Source organism: Notolepis coatsorum, assembly GCF_963971535.1.
Source record: "Notolepis coatsorum genome assembly, chromosome: 6".
Taxonomy (NCBI): Eukaryota; Metazoa; Chordata; class Actinopteri; order Aulopiformes; family Paralepididae; genus Notolepis; species Notolepis coatsorum.
This window is the reverse complement of record NC_140170.1, coordinates 182,803,587-182,829,449: the sequence shown is the minus strand read 5'-3', so window position 1 is coordinate 182,829,449 and position 25,863 is coordinate 182,803,587. Positions and strand designations below refer to the sequence as shown.

General features: G+C 42.7%; 1 protein-coding gene across 1 annotated transcript in view; it reads right to left on the bottom strand.

Annotated features, from left to right (window-relative positions):
* Positions 1-23,334: 23,334 nt before the first annotated feature.
* The window catches only part of matn4 (matrilin 4), a gene marked incomplete at both ends in the record, with an annotated part of 83,972 nt that continues 81,443 nt past the window's right edge, over positions 23,335-25,863 (bottom strand). The window contains one exon of the mRNA XM_084315938.1: positions 23,335-23,457. Within this exon, the coding sequence (XP_084172064.1) occupies positions 23,335-23,457 (123 nt within the window). The remainder of the gene's footprint in view (positions 23,458-25,863) is intronic.

Sequence of the window (25,863 nt, the reverse complement as noted above, 5' to 3'; positions counted from 1 at the left end):
CATCCTAAACTATATGTATATATTTTTGTTGGGGGCATTACTGTAATCACCTTGTTTTAAAGGCACTTTAAGTAAAAATTGGCACTTCTCACCCCACTCTCCCCTAATCCCACCCACCAAAGTACAAAGCAGGTCCATCAATTTTAATTAGTATATTTGTTTCTCTGGCCGAACTAACGTTAACGTTATTAATCCTGCGGCCGTGCTTTATTTAAAAACAGCCAATCAAACAGTGGCGTAATTTCAGTAAAAGGCAAGGTATGGCGAGGAGGGGGGGGGGGTATTTTTTTTGTCAATTCAGTTGTGCAATAGTCACTTTTGGTGAGTTGTTTCTATACAATTCAGTTATATGACATTTAGGTATGACACAGGACTACACAAGCATTTTTAGTATAGAAATGTGTCAACAGACTAAAGCAGGGAACCACAATATTTTGCATACGAATTATGCGGAATGTAATATCATAACTATTACTTTTCTTGCAATTGAGCCAATTTTCCTTAGGTACGGTTTTGAGGTGTGTGTTCAACAGAATGTAGTATCAAAAACACATTCACAAAAAGTATGGGTTACTGAATGCTGAACTGCACTGTTATAATCACTAAGCCATTGTAAGACCTTACCTGTGTGCCTGTATCACTTGTCTCTGCTGCCCTTTGATTAAAAAACGTCCCTATGTCCATTTTCCTTTTTTTTGGGGCATATTTCAGTTAGTCACCTATAGTAAAAGTCACCTAGTAAAAGTGAGATAATTGACTATATCAAAACATACTAGGGCTGTACCGAATAGTTCGAAGCTCCGTTCATAATGTTGACATTCAAATTCTAAATCAACAATATATTTTTTTTTTTTTTTTTTTTTTTTTTACATTTTTTTTTTACATTTTTATTTGCCAAGGTATGGCGAGTGCCATACCTTGTCATACCAAAATGACGCCCCTGCAATCAAATCCCCATCAATGGAAAATTAACCCGCCCATACCCATGCTGGCTGGTCCTTGTGCAAGACTAGAAAGCGGGGATCTTTGATTAATCACCTGCTATCAGAAGAATAGACAGTCAGAGTGGCAAGCTACAGAAGATGGCCACAAACGATAGTACGACTGATGAAGAGGACGAAACGGAACATTTCATTACCCCGGGAATAAAAAAAAGTTTTTATTTTTTCTACATTTAAAAGTAGAAACTTTTTTACTTTTACTCAAGTGTGTTTTTAGCCAGATACTCTGGCTTTTACTTGAGTACGATTTTGAGACGGCACCCATACTTTCACTTAACACTTTAATCGCCATGGGTTAAATTCATAATTTACCATCCCTCGCCAGCTCTATTTGTCTATGGAGAAGTTCTCCTTCTTTGCAGGGCTATAACTTTTTAAATTATATTGCTAAATTGCCATTATTATGGCCCATTCAATGTCCTATATGTATTGTTCAGGGTGTAGCAACGTTACACTTTTTCATTCACATATTCATACTAAAATATGGTCTAAAGTATAAGTATGTTTTTATCGTTTTCTGCAGCTTTCTTCAGAACGTGATTTATAGCCCTAAATGCATTATATTGATGATCAAATACAGTTTGGTAGGAATCTGTGCGAGATAAAAAATGTCAACTGGACGTGGTTCTAGAAGTTTCTACGCATCATCTGATGATGACCGGATGGGCGGGGGATCGTTTATAATTCCGTGGGCAGCGTTAGATGATTCATCCAGAGTGGGTCATATGTTCATCATAGCAGTTTATATGGAATACGTTAGAATATAACACTGAATCTTACCGTGGCTTCCTCGCGCTGCTGGCAGATGAGCGTGGAACAGAATGTTTTCTATTATGGGATGGAGAAATGCCAGATCCATTTCCAGGTTGTATAATAGTATATACGTCCAAATCATGTTGTTTTTTCGAGTTATTTGCACCGATCGATGTTCACTGTGTCAATACGGAGTCTCTTTTTTTTTTTTTTATTATTATTGGTCTTTTTCCCCCTCCATTTTCCTCCGATTTTCTCCCATCCCAATGTTAGTCGTATGCCAATTCCCAGTCCCTTCCTGGTCGCTGCGCACTTACCCCCCACAGTCAGATCATCTGGGAGAGTGGAGGCTACCACGTGCTTCCTCCGACACACATCCAGCCAATCACCGCTTCTTTTCACCTGGCAGCGCGGATTCTTATCGAGGGGGCGTAGCGTGTGGGAGGACCACACTATCCCCCTCGAGTCCTATCCGCGCTTAGCAGGCGCCCCGACCGAACTGTAGGAGTCGCTGTTTACAACGACCCGGACCCACCCCGCCAGCTTCTCCCACCATCTAATACAGCCAATTGTATTAGTGCAGACGGCCAGCCAAGCTGGTGACAACCCCGGAGCTGTGAGCTGGATTCGAACAGGCGAATCCAGCTCACAGCTCCGGGGTTGGTGACGAACGCAATCTCCGCTCGGCCACCTAACCGCATAATACGGAGTCTCTCTAACGATAGCGAGTGCCCGGACCACATATGGATGAGCACTACCGGTTCAAAGGTTAATTTCCGGTTGGCGATCTGCCGATCGGCCACCAGATGGCGCTCCTGAACCGCTAGAGAGATGAGTGGAGCTTTGCAGTGTGTCTCAGGGCTCCGGAAAGGAAATATGATTTCGATGACAGATTTTTGAAATATTGACATCAAAGACGAGTTACGGCGTCTTCGGCAGAATGAGCATGGCTAGGAATGACGTGTAAACTCGTCCACGGCGATCATAGTGTTAAGTATAATTTCTGGGTACTTTTTACACCCCTGAATCCCACCCACACTCCACCAAGACATGTAATAAAGTGTAATACTGAGTGGGCTTGTTTTGATAAAGTGTAATACTGAGTAGGTTGTTTTGATAAAGTGTAATTCTGAGTGGGCTTGTTTTGATAAAGTGTAATACTGAGTGGGCTTGTTTTGATAAAGTGTAATACTGAGTAGGTTGTTTTGATAAAGTGTAATACTGAGTGGGTTGTTTTGATAAAGTGTAATACTGAGTGGGCTTGTTTTGATAAAGTGTAATACTGAGTAGGTTGTTTTGATAAAGTGTAATTCTGAGTGGGCTTGTTTTGATAAAGTGTAATACTGAGTGGGCTTGTTTTGATAAAGTGTAATACTGAGTAGGTTGTTTTGATAAAGTGTAATACTGAGTGGGCTTGTTTTGATAAAGTGTAATACTGAGTGGGCTTGTTTTGATAAAGTGTAATACTGAGTGGGCTTGTTTTGATAAAGTGTAATACTGAGTGGGCTTGTTTTGATAAAGTGTAATACTGAGTGGGCTTGTTTTGATAAAGTGTAATACTGAGTGGGTTGTTTTGATAAAGTGTAATACTGAGTGGGTTGTTTTGATAAAGTGTAATACTGAGTGGGCTTGTTTTGATAAAGTGTAATAGTGAGTGGGGATGTTTTGATAAAGTGTAATAGTGAGTGGGGATGTTTTGATAAAGTGTAATAGTGAGTGGGGATGTTTTGATAAAGTGTAATAGTGAGTGGGGATGTTTTGATAAAGTGTAATACTGAGTAGGTTGTTTTGATAAAGTGTAATACTGAGTGGGCTTGTTTTGATAAAGTGTAATAGTGAGTGGGGATGTTTTGATAAAGTGTAATAGTGAGTGGGGTTGTTTTGATAAAGTGTAATAGTGAGTGGGGATGTTTTGATAAAGTGTAATACTGAGTGGGCTTGTTTTGATAAAGTGTAATACTGAGTAGGTTGTTTTGATAAAGTGTAATACTGAGTGGGCTTGTTTTGATAAAGTGTAATACTGAGTGGGTTGTTTTGATAAAGTGTAATACTGAGTGGGCTTGTTTTAATAAAGTGTAATAGTGAGTGGGTTGTTTTGATAAAGTGTAATACTGAGTGGGCTTGTTTTGATAAAGTGTAATAGTGAATTTTTTTGATAAAGTGTAATACTGAGTGGGTTGTTTTGATAAAGTGTAATACTGAGTGGGCTTGTTTTGATAAAGTGTAATAGTGAGTGGGTTGTTTTGATAAAGTGTAATACTGAGTGGGCTTGTTTTGATAAAGTGTAATAGTGAATTTTTTTATAAAGTGTAATAGTGAGTGGGCTTGTTTTGATAAAGTGTAATAGTGAATATTTTTGATAAAGCGTAATAGTGAGTGGGGTCGTTGTGCCTAGAGGTCGCTGTGTTGAATTAAGGGACTCTGTGTGGGGATGTTAGTGACTGTCTAACTGTACATATGACTGTTTACACCTGTAACAGGCTACCTGTGTATATCATTGTCTCTCCCAGATGTAGCCAGTTATATATATATATATATATATATATATATATATATATATATATATATATATATATATATATATATATATATATATATATATATATATATATATATATATATATATATATATATATATATATATATATATATCTGTCTCCACTGGAGGGCGCTCTAGGCGTAGCTACCTGAGTATTCTACCATAGAGGTAACTATAAAAGAGATTGTCCCCACCCATTTCTTTCTCTCCTCAACGGCTCTCAAAGAGAGCAGAGCTCTGTACATCTACTGCTTATATGTGAATAAAGAAGTCAAGCCAGTTCGGGCACAATAGAGAATTCATGCCTCTTGACCACATTCTTGACGCCCCAAAGCGAGTTCTGCTAACACGCTGTCTGACGGCGTCACAGGTTCTCTCTCCGAGGCCATGAAAGGGCAAAGGTCTCGATCTACCAACTTTGACTTTACACAGCGGCTCCAACCCACCACCACGTGTTACTCAACTCAGCAGTGGCGTGCACAGGTAGGGCCGCGGGTGGGGCTTGAGCCCCTGCCCTTTTGCTCCAAGTGCCCCTCCTTTTATTTCTGTATTTATTTTTTCCTCAGACCTCCTGCTTCTCCTCACAGACAGCACTCTACTGTATATGGCTTCCCCCCTAAAAGCGTAAGGACATACAATCATCTTTCAGTGCCCAAGTACCTGTGCCATATACAGTAAGTGGATGGCTGAAATAAAATGTTTATATCAATGTTCCCGGTGAGCTGCTTGGCCTGGTCTGCGTGTTTATTTAGCTATAACAAACACGGCTAACATTACAGGTTAAGCACATGTGGGCTTTGGCCTTCTGCCTGCATGCGCACCTAGATGGACTGTAGGTACCATGCGTGTGTGTGGGGACATAAAGTACTTCCTGTGTGTGGGGACATTAAGTACTTCCTGTGTGTGTGGACATTAAGTACTTCCTGTGTGTGGGGACATTAAGTACTTCCTGTGTGTGTGGACATTAAGTACTTCCTGTGTGTGGGGACATTATGTACTTCCTGTGTGTGGGGACATTAAGTACTTCCTGTGTGTGGGGACATTATGTACTTCCTGTGTGTGTGTGTGTGTGTGTGTGTGTGTGTGTGTGTGTGTGTGTGTGTGTGTGTGTGTGTGTGTGTGTGTGTGTGTGTGTGTGTGTGTGTGTGTGTGTGTGTGTGTGTGTGTGTGTGTGTGTGTGTGTGTGTGTGTGTGTGTGTGTGTGTGTGTGTGTGTGTGTGTGTGTGTGTGTGTGTGTGTGTGTGGTGTGTGTGTGTGTGTGTGTGTGGGGACATTAAGTACTTCTGTGTGTGGGACTTCCTGTGTGTGGGGACATTAAAAGTACTTCCTGTGTGTGGGGACATTAAGTACTTCCTGTGTGTGGGGACATTAAGTACTTCCTGTGTGTGGGGACATTAAGTACTTCCTGTGTGTGGGGACATTAAAAGTACTTCCTGTGTGTGTGTGTGTGTGTGTGTGTGTGTGTGTGTGTGTGTGTGTGTGTGTGTGTGTGTGTGTGTGTGTGTGTGTGTGTGTGTGGGGACATTAAGTACTTCCTGTGTGTGGGGACATTAAAAGTACTTCCTGTGTGTGGGGACATTAAAAGTACTTCCTGTGTGTGGGGACATTATGTACTTCCTGTGTGTGGGGACATTAAGTACTTCCTGTGTGTGGGGACATTAAGTACTTCCTGTGTGTGGGGACATTAAGTACTTCCTGTGTGTGGGGACATTAAGTACTTCCTGTGTGTGGGGACATTAAGTACTTCCTGTGTGTGGGGACATTAAGTACTTCCTGTGTGTGGGGGGACAGGTAGGCAGGAGGTCAGACCTCTATGACCGAGGAGGGCAGAGGAAGACGTGCAGTGCCGTGCCGAAGGAGGCCGGAGGTCGAACGTAACGCCTGACTGGTACAGGAAAGCAGTGCTGTAGGACTCGAGTCCTGGACGCCTATTGCTTATTAACAGCGGAGCAGTGCTGCCGTTGCTCCGCGTTTTCCCTGATTGGCTGCGACACGCCCCGCGGCAGGCGCGGCAACCGCAGAGCGGGAGCGGCAGAGCTTGCGGCATTATGTAGCCCTAATCCGCCATGATTTTCATTCGAAGCTCAGCTCACCTGCAGCGCAGCGGTCCTGCGGTCCTGCGGTCCGTTGTTGACAAGTTTGAATCCCATAAAAAAAAAATTTTAACGTGTATTCTTTCGCCGGTTAAGGTTAGGCATGGTTAAGGTTAAGGTTAAGGTTAGGCATTGTTTCGGAGTTGGTTAAGGTTAGAACGGTTAAGTTTAGGCGCTGTTAAGGAGCTGGTTAAGGTTAGAGTTTGTCTTAGAGAATGGCAATATTCTTTCTATGGTTAAGGTTAAGGTTAGGCATGGTTAAGGTTAAGGTTAAGGTTAGGCATTGTTTCGGAGTTGGTTAAGGTTAGAACGGTTAAGTTTAGGCGCTGTTAAGGAGCTAGTTAAGGTTAGCGTTTGTCTTAGAGAATGGCAATAGACAGCCTATTTCCGCACTGCCGCTCTCTCGCGCTGCCGCGGCCACATGGTCCACATTGTCACATTCTTGCACTCCTCCGCTGTTAGAAAGCAACACGCGTCCTGGACTGATTTTCAGGACTTGTGACTCAACTGGGACTTGAGCACTGATGACTCGGACTTGGACTCGAGCATTGACTGCATTCGGACTCGAAGGGTGCAGACGCTAATTGATAAATACAGTTATTTATTTAAAAAAAAACGTGTAGTAGGCCCTAATCATTTGGGATAAGATATTGTTGGCTATGGTGCATTTGTTTGGCTATTGTGTCACAAAGTAAATAAACTCCCTTTGAAAAGGTGACCGCTGTGTCATTTATGTTTAACGTAGACCTTTTTTTATTTGTATGTCAGCTTTTTGACTGCCAGAGTGGAGTGGACTCTACCTTGATGACTTGGACTCGGACTAACTAGGGTAATGGACATTTACATTTACATTTAGTCATTTATCTGACACTTTTTATCCCAAAGCGGCTTACAAGTTCTGTACGACAAGTCATCAGGAAGGGCACAACTCTATCAGCTGAGTAACAATGTTCATCAAAGTGTTGCGTGTTACAGTGTAGTTAGTTTATTAGGACAAGTGCATGACAGTACGGTTAGTTAGGGTTAGATATATATATATATATAAATATATATTTTTTTTTTCTTTCCGTTATTTCAGATAATGGTTGAAGAAGTGCGTCTTTAGTCGACGTCGAAAGATTGGACGGGTTTCGGCTGTCCTAACTGGGGTGGCTAGTTCATTCCACCATTGTGGGGCAAGGACTGAGAATAGGCGACTTCTCTTTGATGACCCTCCCGGAGCTCGGATAGGAGTAGGTCTGAGGCGGCCAGAAGATGCAGAGCGTAGGGGTCTTGAGGGTGTGTAGTTAGAGACCATTGACCGGAGGTAGGCGGGAACGGTTCCCTTTGCCGCACGGTATGCCAGGTCGAGGGCCTTGAAGCGGATTCGTGCGGCAAAGGGGAGCCAGTGCAGGTCCCTAAGAAGTGGGGTGACATGGGCCGACTCGACCTCGACTCTGGCTCTTCGTTGGTGACTCCGACTTGGACTCGAACACTGGGGACTCGAGACTCGACTCGGATTTCGAGATTTAGTGACACTGAGAGACGCACTTTGCAATGGAATGTGTGATATTATCGGAGGACATGAAAGGAAATTATATTTCTTCCTCAGAAAAATTGCGACAGTGGCTCAGAAGGTAGAGCGGTCGTCTGGGTGATCAGAAGGTTCTCGGTTCCATTCAGCGTGTTGAAGTGTCCAAGACACTTAACCCCTAGTTGCTCCCGATGTGCAGGTCGCCACCTTGCGTGGTCACCTCCGCCGTCGGTGTGTGAATGTGTGAGTGAACGGGTGAATGTGAGGAACAAAAATTGTAAAGCTCTTTGGATAAAAGAGATATAAATGCACAATTTACCATTTACTCACTCATGGACGAGTGTGGAGCTCTTTTTCTTTTTTACACTCAATAGGTTCCCAGCACAACCACAGTCTGACACTGTTGGCCACTAGGAGCTGCCCAGTACGACCACAGTCTGACACTGTTGACCACTAGGAGCTGTCCAGTACAACCACAGTCTGATGCTGTTGACCACTAGGAGCTGCCCAATACAACCACAGTCTGACACTGTTGGCCACTAGGAGCTGCCCAGTACGACCACAGTCTGACACTGTTGACCACTAGGAGCTGCCCAGTCCAACCACAGTCTGACACTGTTGGCCACTAGGAGCTGCCCAGTACAACCACAGTCTGACACTGTTGACCACTAGGAGCTGCCCAGTACAACCACAGTCTGACACTGTTGACCACTAGGAGCTGCCCAGTACAACCACAGTCTGACCCTGTTGACCACTAGGAGCTGCACTGGAGCAGTTGGGGGTCAAGTGCCTTGCTCAAAGGGCGCTTCAGCTTGATACTTCAGGTTGATATTTAGGGACGGAAGAGCGTTATTCATTCACCCAACCAGGATTTTGATTCGGGGGATCGAACTTGTGACCTTCTGGTGACCTCTTCTCCAACCTTTTAGACCACGAGAACTAGCCTGCTCACTGTTCTGTAGTTAAACATCTGAGAGGTTTGTTCCGTTCTCAGCGAGGCCTTTTCATGTACTGTAGATTCTTAGAAACTGTAAAATGATGATTTATTAATATGATTTGTTTTTCTGTGTCCAGTGTACATTGAAAGACACGTGGATACGATACGTTGTACACCCTGCATGACTTGGCTTCAACTGGGCTCTTTCACATGACTTTATTTCTCTCTCTCTCTCTCTCTCTCTCTCTCTCTCTCTCTCTCTCTCTCTCTCTCTCTCTCGCTCTCTCTCTCTCTCTCTCCCTCTCTCTCTCTCTCTCTCTCTCTCTCTCACTCTCTCTCTCTCTCTCTCTCTCTCTCTCTCTCTCTCTCTCTCTCTCTCTCTCTCTCTCTCTCTCTCTCTCTCTCTCTCTATCTCTCTCTCTGACATTACATCACTTTATTGTTGAAAAACAAAAGCATCACTTTTACTGTACTGTAGCCTGTAGTAACTTTTTTCAATCTCCCTCTCTCTCTCTCTCTCTCTCCCTCTGTCTCTCCATCTGTCTCTCGCTCTCTCTCTGTCTCTCTTTCCCTCTGTCTCTCCCTCCCTCCCTCCCTCCCTCCCTCCCTCCTTTTCTCTCTCCCTCTCTCTGCCCTTTGTCTCTGTCTCTGTCTCTGTCTCTCTCTCTCTCTCTCTCTCTCTCTCTCTCTCTCTCTCTCTCTCTCTCTCTCTCTCTCTCTCTCTCTCTCTCTCTCTCTCTCTCTCGTCCTTACTAAGGGTGCCTGAAGGGACAGCTTGACATTTCCCACAATCCTCTGAGTGTACAGGAAGTGAGTCATGCGGGAGGGAGGACCCAGGAGGAGCAGCTGTCCCATCAGCCCTCATTAGGCACGAGCGCTAAAGGTCACACACACACACCAGGGTGGCTTGTTGTGGTGCACTACATGCACACACACCTGCACAGTAACGCACGCACACACACACAGAGCATTAGACACTTGCACACAGACACACACATGCATGCACACGTGAAGTATCACAGGGATTTATTAGATGTGTCTTTTTTTTTAGAAAGGATCTAAAGGTTAATTGTCATTAAGAGGAGAGGTGTGTGTGTGTGTGTGTGTGTGTGTGTGTGTGTGTGTGTGTGTGTGTGTGTGTGTGTGTGTGTGTGTGTGTGTGTGTGTGTGTGTGTGTGTGTGTGTGTGTGTGTGTGTGTGTGTGTGCGTGCGTGCGTGTGTGTGTGTGTTTGTTTGTTTGTGTGAAAACAGTCATTAGTCATCAACAGAATTAAGGGTATTTACATTTCTAAAAACTATTACTTGTTCCCTGTGGAGCTAATTGCTCTTTTCTCTGGTCTTCCACCGCAGTCGGTCTGGGAAGAAACACTAGTTGAAGTCCATTAAGGGTCTCAGTGTTTGAAAAACAATAATTAGGAGCTATGGAAATGCTCTTTAAACACATTGACTAATATTCCACAAGGGAATAGTGTGGGTTCCTTTGATGGGTTCTACTCAGGCAGTGGTGGAAGAAGTACACAGTTACTTTACTTAAATAAAAGTAGAAATACCCAGGTAAATGAGTAATCTGGTAAACCTCCATTCGAATTCTACTTAAGTAAAAGTAGAGAAGTATTTGCTATTGAATGTACTTAAGTATCTAAAGTAAAGGTATGCATTCTACATGGTGTTTGTGTATTCCAGTGCTTGGGAGCATTCAAGCCTTGATCCATTGACCTCTAAAGGTCATGTTAAAGGTATGTGGTCCAGGTATGCTGCTCTGATTAAAGGTTATGTTAAAGTGGTATGTGGTCCAGTTATGCTGCTCTGATTAAAGGTTATGTTAAAGAGGTATGTGGTTTGATTGATTGATTGAAAACTTTATTAACAGATTGCAGAATGGGTACAGTACAGTACAGCTCAATACATACAATTGTTAAGGGGATGCAGACCAGAGAAAGACTTTCGTCTTGTTTACATCAGGGTCCCCCATTTTCAATTCATCGTAACATATATGACATACATGACATACAGATAGACAGTACTGCTACATCTATCCAGTTATGCTGCTCTGATTAAAGGTTATGTTAAAGGTACCATATGTCGTCCTGTTATGCTGCTCTGATTAAATGTTATGTTAAAGAGGTATGTGGTCCAGTTATGCTGCTCTGATTAAAGGTTATGTTAAAGTGGTATGTGGTCCAGTTATGCTGCTCTGATTATGTCCTCTTGAAGTTGACAGGCTTCAAACGTGAACATATATAATCTTCATACATTTTTGCCATGTTTTCTATGCAAAATATTTTTCTTCAAAGTAACTAGTAACTGATGGGTTCAGATAAATGTAGTTGAGTAAAAAGTACAATATTTACTTTGAAATATAGTGGAGTAAAAGTATAAAGTTCCCTAAAATGAAAATACTCTGGAAAAATACTTAGTTACTTTCCACTCAGGTTATGTCAGACAAGTTTTCTGTTGAAAAGAGACGTTCTCCAGTCCTTCTCCCACGTATACCCCGGTGAGAGCATCTCTAACTCTTTTCTTTTCTTATAAATCTGTTATATTTTTCAATTTACATACGTTAATTATTAATACGTTAATAATTTCCTCCCTAACCGCCGAATTTCCCACCCACACCCCCCCACCCAAGATCCCCCACCCCAATCCCAGGACACCTAGGCCTACTTACCTCACACCTTGCGTGAAAAGATTAAATAATAGTACCTACAAAAGAATTATAAATGAATAGATAACACTGTAATACGAACAACCAAAGTGAAAATAAATATGTGAATAAATACAAATAATAATAATAATAAATAAATAAAATAGTTCCTTTCAGTGTGAATCTTGTTTTTCTCCAGTTTTACAGCCTGTAGGACATTTACATTTACATGTTATCATTTATCTGACGCTTTTATCAAAAGCAACTTACAAGTTCTGTATGACAAGTCACAACTCTTTCAGCTGAGTAACAATGTTCATCAAACAGTGTTGAAACCTGGGCTCTGCAGTGTTGAGTGCACAGTAGTAGAGACATATTAGTATAGTAGGAAGAGTGCATGATAGTAGAAGACAGTAAGAAGGTAATTTTTTTTCAGATATTGATTGAAGAAGTGAGTTTTTAGTCAACGGTGAAAAAGATTGGTCAGGTTTCGGCTGTCCTAACTGTGGTGGGAAGTTTGCTCCACCATTGTGGAACGAGGACCGAGAATAGGCGGCTTCTCTTTGATGACCCTCCCGGAGGTGGGATAGGAGTGGGTCTGAGGCGGCCAGAAGATGTAGAGCGGAGGGGTCTTGAGGGTGTGTAGTTAGAGACCATTGACCGAAGGTAGGCAGGAGCTGTTCCCTTCGCTGCGTGATATGCCAGGTCGAGGGGGCCTTGAAGCGGATTCGTGCGGTGATGGGGAGCCAGTGCAGGTCCCTAAGAAGTGGGGTAACAGAGATCAGGCTGATTAAGGATTAAGGACCCCCGTAATTCAAGTGCTGTGTGTATGCGGGGAGACATCCACTTCAGCAATATTAAACGTCTAGAGCACCAGGGGTTCTCAAACTTTTTTATACCACGACCCCATTTTATTTAGGATTTTTTTTGGCGACCCCACACTTAATGTATCGCGTAATTTCAACGTGGAATTAAGGAATATAAAAATAAAAGCACATGTTGTTGAACTTGATCATGCATATTTATTAGAACATTTTATTAGAGCACTTATGTTATCAATACACATTTATAAAACAAGGCATATTTTGTCTAAATATGTTGCCAGAACATTAAAAAAAAAAAAAAAGATTAAACATTTGTTATTATTTTATAAATATTTTCTACTTGCCAATGCACTGCACCTACCCATGACCCCACTTTGGGTCACGGCCCGTAGTTTGAGAACCACTGGTCTAGAGAGAGGAAGAGTGAGGAGAAGAGAGGAGAAGAGAAGACCACTACAGTTCACATCTCCCTGTAGACCAGGGGTCAGCAACCTTTTTGACATGGAGTGCCTGTTTGAAATATAGTTGAACATTTACATTTACATTTACATTTAGTCATTTAGCTGACGCTTTTATCCAAAGCGACTTACATGTTCTGTACGACAAGCCATCAGGAAGGGCACAACTCTATCAGCTGAGTAACAATGTTCATCAAAGTGTTGAGTGCTACAGTGTAGGTTAGTTTATTAGGACAAGTGCATGACAGTAAGGTTAGTTAGGGTTAGATTCTTTTATTTATTTAAAAAAATTTTATTCAGATAATGGTTGAAGAAGTGCGTCTTTAGTCGACGGCGAAAGATTGGACGTGTTTCGGCTGTCCTAACTGGGGTGGGCAGTTCATTCCACCATTGTGGGGCAAGGACTGAGAATAGGCGACTTCTCTTTGATGACCCTCCCGGAGCTTGGATAGGAGTAGGTCTGAGGCGGCCAGAAGATGCAGAGCGTAGGGGTCTTGAGGGTGTGTAGTTAGAGACCATTGACCGGAGGTAGGCGGGAGCGGTTCCCTTTGCCGCACGGTATGCCAGGTCGAGGGCCTTGAAGCGGATATGTGCAGCAATGGGGAGCCAGTGCAGGTCCTTAAGAAGTGGGGTGACATGGGCCGACTTCGGTAGGTTTGAGATCAGGCGGGCCGCTGCGTTCTGAATGAGTTGAAGAGGCTTAGTGGCAGTGGCCGGGAGGCCAGCGAGCAGTGCGTTGCAGTAGTCGAGGCGGGAGATGACTGTTGATTGGACGAGGAGTTGGGTGGCTTCTTTTGTCAGGCCACTAGTAGTTGTAACTAGTGTGCCTCAACAATATTCCATGCATCGTAATTTTTTTTTCTCATAATCAGGTTTTTTAATGATAATTTTTACATTATTGCATCATTATTGTTATTGTTATTATTAACAATATTATTATGATGGTTGTATCAACCCTAAATCTGAGTTGGGGGGGGGGGGGAATGCAATGCAGACAAACAGCTGCATACAGTGCGACCATTTCACTCACATTTGCCCATTCATTTTTGGACACATCACACACCATCGGTGTGTGTACTGTATGTGTGCTGTCATAGCTCCACCTACAGGCCTAATGGCGAACACCAGGATGTGAATGGAGGGTGAATGTGAGGTATATCGTGTAAATAAGTTTTGATTGATCGCAAGACTACACTGTAAAAGAAATTATAATAATAAGTTACCAGAACTTAAAAATATTGAGTTCAGTTACTGTGCATTAAGGTTTTCAGTTTTCGATCCATAATAAGTTAACAGAAAAATAAGTACACAACCACATTATTTCAACCTAATAAAACTATGTTTATTGTCATTGTTTTAAGAACACAAGTTGACTTGGTAATACTCACATTTTGAGTAAAAAAAAAGGCTTTTAACATGTGCAATGTTCAATGAAATAGAAAAATAAATAATAAAATGTGTTGATTAATCCCACTGGTCACAATGGTGACCGTAATAATGTTTTTGTTATAAGGCTCTGCAAATGTTACTGAATGATGTAGCAATGTATTTCCAGCTAAATTGAAATAATAAACAAATAAAGGGTCTCAATTAAATATGTGGTAGTAAAAAGAACCTGTGGGAGGATTTCAACAAGATAAATGCGACAACAGTGCAAAATATTTCACTATAATGTTTCAAACCAAAAAAAAAAAAATAATAATTATGCTGCCCCCTGTGCCTATGAAAATGCCCCTGAGTGCCTATGCAGGCACGCGTGCCTAGGGTTGCCTACCCCTGCTGTAGACTTTGATAACAGACCAGAACACCACACAAGGGTTAAAGACGGTGATGCAGAGTGATGCTGCTTGTCTGGTGTGTACGTGTTGTGTATGTGTTGTGTTGTTTTTACCACACGTTTCTGTGAAAGTTGTGCTCCTTGTTTTTATTGCTTTCATCGTTGTTGCCATGGCAATAAAGTATTCATCTAACTATTGACCATGTCCCGTTTACATTCATCGGAACTCTTACCTGTAGGCCTGCGTCAGGAAAACAGTGATGTAGGTCACTGTTCATTTCTCTTACATAAATGGTAAATGGCGCATTTATAGAACAGCATTTTAGAAAGCGCTTTACAGTTTGTTGCAGTTTTTCTGACTGTCTATTCTTCTGATAGCAGGTGTTTAATCAAAGATCCCCGCTTTCTAGTCTTGCACAAGGACCAATCACCATGGGTATGGGCGGGTTAATTCTCCATTGATGGGGATTTGATTGGCAGTTTTTAACTAAAGTGCGGCCGAAGGATTAATAACGTTAAAGTTAGTTCGGCCAGAGAAACAGATATACTAATTAATTAAAACAGTTGGACCTGCGAGATTTATACTTTGTCCTTTGTAGGTCTGCGTTTTAAATGCAAGGAGTAAAAAGGATGTTTTTTTTCACTGAAATGTAATTGAGTCAAAGTACAAGCATACAAACCTAATAATACTAGAGTAAAGTACAAATCCCCAAAAAACAGTACTTAAGTATTGTAACTAAGTACAATTACCCAAGTACTTTACACCCCTGCGTCATAGTCTTTGGAGAAAGGGTCTTGAAGGTCGTCAAGGGGCATAGTGCTTGAAGACAAGCTAGGAGCTACTCTATGAACACATAGACCAAAATATGATTACTCACGGAAATGGGCTTTATTGCTTTGATTTAGCTTTACTCACTTTTCTTTTGAAAATAAACTTTTTCTCTGCATATACTTTTGCTTCGCAAACAACGGGGAGATGCCGTTTAAAGGTCACCGTCATTAGGAGCCTCAGTGTTTGAAAACAACAATGCACCGCTATGGAGACGCACTTTAGAAACAGTAATGACTCCTCCACGAGGGAGCGGGCGCCGTGCCCTCTGCAGCCGGGCACGCACTCACGCGCCACACGGTCGCCTTGCCCTCTCGTCACTCGCCGCCGACTTCTCCTTCGAAACCCACGGAGGAGGAGGAGGAGCGTTCGTCGCGTCGACCGGGCCTCTGGAGAAATGTTCCTCAAAGGTTGCCGTCGTTAAAAAAGCTCAGTGTTTGAAAACAATAACTAATTAGACATATTGTGACACCTCTTTAGACATGTTGCATGGTGATGATAAGCCACGTGGAAAGTTGCTTCGTCTTTGTTAGGACTTTTCTTTCTGTTCACCTTTTTCTGTTTTACCTGCTGATGATAATCTTTTGCCATCAGAGTACTTTTCAAACATTAGCTGGTGTAGAAAGCAACTGTTTACATAATTTCCAACACTTATTATTATAATAATGTTTATAAAAACTGGATAATTGATGATAATAAATATTTTACTTCATTAGCAGAAATATATATTGTGTATATAAAGCAACTGTTTACATAATTTCCAACCATTATTATTCAATATATATATATATACACAGCAACATGATGGCGCAGTGTTTAGCTGGAAGACGGTCCTGGGTTTGAACCCTATGGGGTGGCTTTCTGTTTGGAGTTTGCATGTTCTCCCTGTGTTTCCTCCAACACTCTAACTTACCACCTTTAGATAATAAAGTACTCAACCTCTACTGTCTTTAACTATGAACGAACACAACACTCTAACTTACCATATTTAGATAATAAAGTACTCAACATCTACTGTCTTTAACTATGAACGAACACAACACTCTAACTTACCATCTTTAGATAATAAAGTACTCAACCTCTACTGTCTTTAACTATGAACGAACACAACACTCTAACTTACCATCTTTAGATAATAAAGTACTCAACCTCTACTGTCTTTAACTATGAACGAACACAACACTCTGACTTACTATCTTTAGATAATAAAGTACTCAACCTCTACTGTCTTTAACTATGAGTGAACACAACACTCTAACTTACCATCTTTAGATAATAAAGTACTCAACCTCTACTGTCTTTAACTATGAGTGAACACAACACTCTAACTTACCATCTTTAGATAATAAAGTACTCAACCTCTACTGTCTTTAACTGTGAACAAACACAACACTCTAACGTACCATCTTTAGATAATAAAGTACTCAACCTCTACTGTCTTTAACTATGAGTGAACACAACACTCTAACTTACCATCTTTAGATAATAAAGTACTCAACCTCTACTGTCTTTAACTATGAGTGAACACAACACTCTGACTTACTATCTTTAGATAATAAAGTACACAAACCTCTACTGTCTTTAACTATGAGTGAACACAACACTCTAACTTACCATCTTTAGATAATAAAATACTCAACCTCTACTGTCTTTAACTATGAACGAACACAACACTCTGACTTACCATCTTTAGATAATAAAGTACTCAAACCTCTACTGTCTTTAACTATGAACGAACACAACACTCTAACTTACCATCTTTAGATAATAAAGTACTCAACATCTACTGTCTTTAACTATGAACGAACACAACACTCTAACTTACCATCTTTAGATAATACAATACTCAAACTCTACTGTCTTTAGCTATGAATGAACACAACACTGACTTACTATCTTTAGATAATAAAGTACTCAACCTCTACTGTCTTTAACTATGAATGAACACAACACTCTAACTTACTATCTTTAGATAATAAAATACTCAACCTCTACTGTCTTTAACTATGAATGAACACAACACTCTAACTTACCATCTTTAGATAATAAAGTACTCAACCTCTACTGTCTTTAACTATGAACGAACACAACACTCTGACTTACTATCTTTAGATAATAAAGTACTCAACCTCTACTGTCTTTAACTATGAATGAACACAACACTCTAACTTACTATCTTTAGATAATAAAATACTCAAACCTCTACTGTCTTTAACTGTGAGTGAACACAACTCTAACTTACCATCTTTAGATAATAAAGTACTCAACCTCTACTGTCTTTAACTATGAGTGAACACAACACTCTAACTTACCATCTTTAGATAATAAAGTACTCAACCTCTAATGTCTTTAACTATGAATGAACACAACACTCTAACTGACTCGACTTGGACTTGAGCACTGATGACTCAGACTTGGACTCGAACATTGACTGCATTCGGACTCGGAAGGTGCAGACGAGGACTTGGATTTAATTAATTGATTGTTTTTTTTCTTAATAGGCCCTAATCATTTGGTATTAGATAGTGATGGCTAGTGCATTTGTTTGGCTATTGTGTCACAAAGTAAATAAACTCCCTTTGAAATGGTGACCTGACCGCTGTGTCATTTATGTTTAATGTAGACCTTTTTTATTTGTATGTCAGTTCTTTGACTGCCAGGGTGGAGTGGCCTCAACCTCGATGACTTGGACTCACCTGGTACACCTGGACCATGAAAGACAAAGGATTTCATTGTATACTTGTATGCCGTGACAAATAAAACTCTTGACTTGGACTGGGGGCCATCCGTCCCCACAGAGTTCTAGACAATGTGAGAGCCTATAGCACCCTAAAAAAAACACAACCGACAACAATTCTCCCAACAAAATACACCACACCGGAGTGAAAAGTTCAGTCTTTATTGTCTTGTGTGCCAGGATACAGAAAATCCTTAGAAACAGTACAAAAAAAAAAGATTATTAGAAAATATACAAAAGTACAGGTAACCAAATATAAAGGGGTATAACTCTGGTGGCCTTTTCCATACAACACTGAGACAACAAGACTGCTTGTTACAGCACATGGCCCCCTCTTCACTTCCACCATATTGTAACCGAATGCATCACAGACGGGCCAGGCAAGGTCAACAGTAAAGGCTATGACACAAAGATATATAGACGCGAGCCGGTGAGCCAATGGGTGACTTCCTAACTCGGTGCATGCCTCATATTTTTAAGAAACCAATCTTCCTCTCCACCAACGAATGCCCTCGCCGACAAATCCTCCTCTTTGGCGAAAATGCTGATGACAGCTGATGGAAATGCAACGTGATGCACTTCTATCAGCAGCATGGATAATGCTATTTTGACTCATGTCATTTGATCTATTTCAGCACCAAGACACAGGTAGCCTATTATATGGTTATAATGAGGACTTGAACTGATAAAATAGCCGATTTCTCACAGATGAAATGCTGTGCATTGTGCACCGAACATCAAGACCTGCCAGCATGGCCTCATAATGTCCCCCGTGTTGTCCTCTCAACATGTCCCTCCCCTGGCCGTCTCTTTAGAGGACACATTTCTACTTCCTGTCGTCCTCTGCATGATGGTTTCAGAAACACTTACTATTCTGACCTCTTTCGGGCCCAATCGGGCTATTGCTGTAGGAGTCCATGACAGAACAAGATGATCTAAGTCAACGGTTCTCAACCTGGGCATCCGTGGACCCCCAGGGGTCATAAACAGGGTCCCGGGGGGGGGGGGTTAATTTAATTTCACTATGATGCAGGTAAGACCAATGGAGAGAATATACAAGAGTGACTATTGTGATCATAACGTTCAACTGTCCACTGTTGTCTCCCCGCACCTACCATAAAGAGAGTCATCGAATTCTAGACTCTATTATATCTAACAAGCAGTGGGGCGTGCACAGATAGGGCAGAAGAGGGGCTTGAGCCCCCCCCCCCTGCCCTTTTCCCCCAAGTGCCCAACCAAAAAAATATGTATATATTTCTTTAGTCAAATATGAACACTGGGTGTTGGTGGGTTAATTGCCCTTTTTGTAGCTTGAGACCCTGCCCCGCAAATTGTCTGTGCACGCCCCTGCTAACAACCAAATCCTTCTCATAATGGGGGGGGGGGGAGCCTGAGACAGAATCTCATCAAATAGGGGGCTGTGGCCGAACGTGTGTCAACGTGGGGGTTCCTGCGATGGGAACAGGTTGAGAACCACTGGTCATAATCCTGCTCGTACGTTTACACACTCACTATACTGCGCCGCCGCTCAGCACCACAGGCAAGTCACTGTGAAGATACTGCACACCGTTCTGAGATAACTGTGGTATAGCACCGCGCTAGCACCACGCTAACTGTGGTTTAGCACCGTGCTAGCACCACGCTAACTGTGGTTTAGCACCGCGCTAACTGTGGTTTAGCACCACGCTACTGTAACTGTGGTTTTGCACCGCGCTAGCACCACGCTAACTGTGGTTTAGCACCGCGCTAGCACCACGCTAACTGTGGTTTAGCACCGCGCTAGCACCACGCTAACTGTGGTTTAGCACCGTGCTAACTGTGGTTTAGCACCGCGCTAGCACCACGCTAACTGTGGTTTGGTGCCACGCTAACTGTGGTTTAGCACCCCGCTAGCACCACGCTAACTGTGGTTTAGCACCACGCTAACTGTGGTTTAGCGCCACGCTAACTGTGGTTTAGCACCACGCTAACTGTGGTTTAGCACCGTGCTAACTGTGGTTTAGCACCACGCTAACTGTGGTTTAGCACCGCTCTAACTGTGGTTTAGCACCACGCTAACTGTGGTTTAGCAACGCGCTAACTGTGGTTTAGCACCGCTCTAACTGTGGTTTAGCACCACGCTAACTGTGGTTTAGCAACGCGCTAACTGTGGTTTAGCACCACGCTAACTGTGGTTTAGCGCCACGCAAACTGCGTTTGGACACACTGTGGCTATACATGTCCCACAATGCACCCCAGCACTCCATTGTAAAAATCGTGGGGGAAAACAATAACATTAGTGCTGAGATTTCGGGGAAATCCAGACCTCGTCTGATTGGTAGATTGATTTCTGACGTGTTATATGCCCCGACGTTGAATATCAAATAGCTAAAGGCCACATCAGGATCCTCCGAATACTGTTTCAAATACTGTATATTTGCCCACAGCCTAAGTCTGTAATTTCTACCAGGCTCTTTTGGCAGGTTTAGAGCGTGTGTTCAGTAATTTCTATTATTACGTCTGTTAAGAAATGGAACCCACTGGCCACTGTGGCCACATCAGCTCAAATCCTCTTAACATCTTCCGGATGTGTGTCCTACCCACTTTGACTCAGCTGTGGCGTATATATATATCCTAACCTATAATATCTATTATCATATCAGAGTTTACCCCGATCCAATTCCTTACTGCGAGTGGTAATAACAACGCTTCATTTCTCTCCTCTCCTTCCCTCTCTCATATAACTAACCGCTGGTATAAAATCTGCCATAAATACATCATATTTAACAAACCGTATAAAACAGATCAAGTATAAATAGGGCACAAAGGCAAACAGAGACTGTTATGTGGCCGTCAGACGATATCGTTGCGTGATGCGACTGGAATTATTGACCATTTGTGTGAAGTCCCCCCCCCCCCCCCCCACTGCTGCTGCTACTGTACGGCCTCAGGAGGAGTTATTTAAAAAATAAATCAGAACTAATGCAGTATAAAGGGGTTGTGGAGGCGGGGGGGGGGGGGGAGGACTTCTACAACAGCTACCATTGTGTTTTAGTTTTGTGCTTATATCACACATACTCTATAGTATGCATGTATGTATAGACACAGTACTCTAAAGTACACATGTATGTATAGACACAGTACTCTAAAGTACACATGTATGTATAGACACACAGTACTCTAAAGTAAACATGTATGTAGAGACACTGTACTCCAAAGTACACATGTATGTAGAGACACTGTAGTCTAAAGTGTTGATAATAGTCGTACAGCTTCTGCGCAACAATTGTATATGTGCATCTGCACCGCAACAAATTCCCAGATTTGAATTAGTTGTTGTAATAATGATGTCCGGTGGTCAAAAGTAATTCTTTAGTAATACAAGGTTAAGGGAGCAGGTCGTTAAGGGGAACAGCTCCTCCTGCTGGTGAAATAACACAACGCGTGTTCCTCTCTGACTAGACATGTACAGCACTGCTTGTGTTGTGCTCAGTAACAACACCACTTCAGGTTCACATCCACATCAGAACCCTAACCCATCTTTTAGCACAGCTTCCTGTGTTGTTGTTGTTGTTGTTGTTGTCGTTGTTGTTGTTATCGTCGAGGACACCACGCGCAGCGTTATTTCAACAGGTCTGCTTTTGTTTTTTTGCCTTTTTTTCTTTACCCTTTCACTGCCACACTACCAAAGGGTTAACCCGCTTCCACTGCGACAATGCAGAAGGTTAACCCTTTTCACTGCCACACGACAAAGGGTTAACCCTTTCACAACCACACTACAGAAGGTTAACCCTTTCACTTACCACACTACAGACGGGAACCGTGGTGAAAGGGTTAACCTTCTGTAGTGTGGTAGTGAAAGGGTTAAAGTGCACCCAGAGCGTGAACGATGTGCTGCTCCACACGGGGGCTTCCTGCTAAAGACACGATAGCCAATCGTATCGTCCGCTCCCGTGTTTTTTTTTATTTTTTGTATCCACAATGACCTGAAAAGAGTCAAGTGGGATGACTCTAATCTTGGGACAGTAGGTCTTTGTATCTTTATTCAGCACTCTCACATAGCCGGTGAAAATGAATGTGAGATGAACGTTGTAAACGAAGATATTTAACGGCTCTGAGAGTGGTGAAATAAAAATAGAAAGAACTACTAAAAGGCTATGTACTCTGGGAACACTTTTTTCTTTTTTTAATCGATTGGATTTTTTGTTGGTATCCTGCTCTAAAAAGATCTAGTCAGGATGTGCCTTCTTCCTCGTCCTTTTCTTCTTCTTCTTCTTCCATCCTCCCTGTTTCTCCACTTCCTGTTTAGACGTGTCACTTCCTGTGTCGGGTTGCCGCGGGAAACCACATCACTTCCTGGAGAGGAGCTGGTTCTCCAGGTCTTCCAGGCGCGTCGTCATACCAGCCAGTAGAGGAAGGGTTAAGGAAACAAAGAACGTATCCACGGAAACACAAACGGCAAAACTGAATATCAATTTGAACAAAATCATAGACCCCCTTTTGAGTGATGCCTCTCGTCGATTGATTTCGGTTTCGACGGTTGTGAAGCCAAGATTGTAGTTGTGATTTCCATCTGTTAATCATCTAGGGCAGTGGCTCTCAACCTTTTTGGTTTGTGGCCTAAATACTGAGGGATTCCTGTTCACATCCCTGCTTTTTTATTTCCACTTCCAGACTATTTTACTTGATTCATGATTGGAGGAAGTTTTCAATGATCTCAAATATTCATTATTTCACAGGAAACATGCGTCCATACCGAATATTATGAAAGTGATCATATATGTGTATTATCTCTTCAAGAAACATGTATCTATACCAAAGATTATGAACGTGATCATATATGTGTATTATCTCTTCAAGAAACATGTATCTATACCAAAGATTATGAACGTGATCATATATGTGTATTATCTCTTCAAGAAACATGTATCTATACCAAAGATTATGAACGTGATCATATCTGTGTACATCTCTTGTTTTTTTTGTTTCTTTCTGTTTCTGTGCTTGCATGTAATTTTAGCCATCTGAATTGTTAGTTTCATTATGCATTGTGTTTTGAGTACTGACTTTTAATAATTTAATAATTTCTTTTTTTTGTGTGGACCCCAGGAAGACTAGCTGGTTGCTATGGCACCAGCTAATGGGGATCCGTAATAAAATAAAATAAAATCTTCACGACCCCCTTGGTGGGTCCCACCCCCCAGGTTGAGAACCGTCTGATCTAGTCCGCTGAAACAAACTATATGGAGCCTATACTGTGTTGACCAGACTGTTGACCAGACTGTTGACCAGACTGTTGACCAGACTGTTGACCAGACTGTTGACCGGGCTGTTGACCAGACTGTTGACCGGGCTGTTGACCAGGCGGGTGGTCTGGAGCCAGCCGACACAGACCCTCCTTGTCACAGAAGAGCCCCAGCGTCTGTGTCCTCCTGACCTGTACCTCCCTGCTGCTGCAACACGCTGCCCTTTACTGAAGAGAGGTTCCCCTTTCAGGACTATCGCTGGACTGAAACACATCTGTCTCTCAACCCCTCCAGTGGGTGGACACCACACGCACACACACACATGCACACACACACACACACACACACACACACACACACACACACACACACAAGCGCACACACACACGCACGCACGCACACACACACACACAAGCGCGCACACACACACACGCGCGCGCGCGCGCACACACACACACACACACACACACACACACATCTGTTTCTAAACTCCAAGAGCAGACAAGGGGCCATTTTGCCAAGTGATGAATTGGCTTCAGTAACAGAGAGAGAGAGGGGGGGGGGGGGGGGGGGGGGAGAAGGAGAGAGAGGGGGGGAGAGGGAGAGAGAGGGAGAGAGGGAGTCAAGCGTTTGCTCTGCCAGTGAGAGGTGTAGGTATGCGCGCTTGACTCGACAAAGGCTTATTGATGAACATGTTTGAGAAGAGATTTACCCAGAAGAAGAGAACAGACCTGGTCATTCTTTTAATGTCTCTGACTCTCTCTCTCTCTCTCTCTCTCTCTCTCTCTCTCGCTACCTCTCTCTCCCCCTCTCCCCCTCTCTCTCTCTCTCTCCCCCCTCTCTATATCCCTCTTTCTCCCCCCATCTCTCTCCCTCTCTCTCTCTCCATCTTTCTCTACCTCCTTCTATCTTTCCCACTCTCTCTATCCCCCTCTTACTCTCTCTCCCTCTCCCCCATTCTCCCTCTCTCTCACATCTCTCTATCCCCCTCTCTCTATCCCTCTTTCTCCCCAATCTCTCTCTCCCCCCCCTCTCTCTCTCTCTTCTCCTCTCTCTCTCTCTCTCTCTCTCTCTCTCTCTCTCTCTCTCTCCCCCGTTCTCCCTCTCTCTCTTATACCAGTAGAACCTCCATTAACAGCCACATGCAGGTCTTCATTAAGTGAGACCACCCAGCAGTTATCCTCAGAGAGACAAGCGCCTGTTTCATAAAAGCACCCGCTTCTCTCTGGGCTCCATTAATTTCTACGTAGCAGCTCCAGATTCTATATCATAGACAGTGTGCGAACCATACCATGGTCTTCAGGGAGCTCATTATTTTTCTTTCGGGGGGGGGGGGGGGGGGGGGGGGGGTCAGCAGCGCTGCGCGTGCCTCACAGGGAGGACTTTACTGTGACGCTTGCTGACATAGGCTATTGGTATGAGTAACATTACAGAACCACACATAGTCCACACCACACAGGTGTCTGCATGCATGCATGATGAAGACGCACATATTGAAATACACATGCTCAGATTAACCCTCTGATCCAACACTAAAATTCACACACAACAGTCCTATTTACACATAACACACGGATGAACCAATACCGAACAACAAGTCCACGACCAAACACATCGAGTCTAACATATTATAGTAGCAAATGCAACATTATCGCCACCCACCTGATGGTGACACACAACAGTCCTATTTACACATAAACACACGGATGAACCAATACCGAACAACAAGTCACGACCAAACACATCGAGTCTGACATTATTATAGTAGGCAAATGCAACATTATCGCCACCCACCTGATGGTGAAGATCTGCCCAATTCTCAAAATCTGCATGTCACATAAGTAGTCCCCGCAGCAGGCTGCTTTGCCTTCTTTGTAAAACCAAAATTGGTTAGAAGGCTACGTCTTTGGTATTTCGTTTAACTTTCGACATTATCTGACCTGAATACCTGTATTTCTTTTTTTTTAAACGGCAGGTGAAGTTGATTTGTGCCTGCAGGCTGCAGCGCTGCCACGCTCCGAATGGTAAACGCAAGAATAGCATGCATATGTTGCATGCATATTACGAGTAGGGTATATCTGCAGTGCCGCAACCCCATAGATTTATGCTATTGTCTATTACGGTGAATTAGTGCACAAATCATTAATCATACATCAAAATAGCCTAATTTTATTATTATACACGATGATGACGATACAGAAAATTACAGAAAAATTTGAAATGCATGGCAAAAATAGCATCCCCCATGGTTCGCACCCATAGATTTGAGGGTTCAGCCTTGTTTAGGTTTGTCCCACTGTAGGTTCAGGAGGTCCTGGGGGCAAGTAACATTTTAAATGGATTTTATTTAACCCTTTCACTGCCACACTACCAACGGGTTAACCCTTTCACTGCGACAATACATAAGGTTAACCCTTTCTCTGCCACACGACAAAGGGTTAGCCCTTTCACTACCAACTACAGACGGTTAACCCTTTCACTGCCACACGACAAAGGGTTAGCCCTTTCACTACCACACTACAGATGGCTTAAC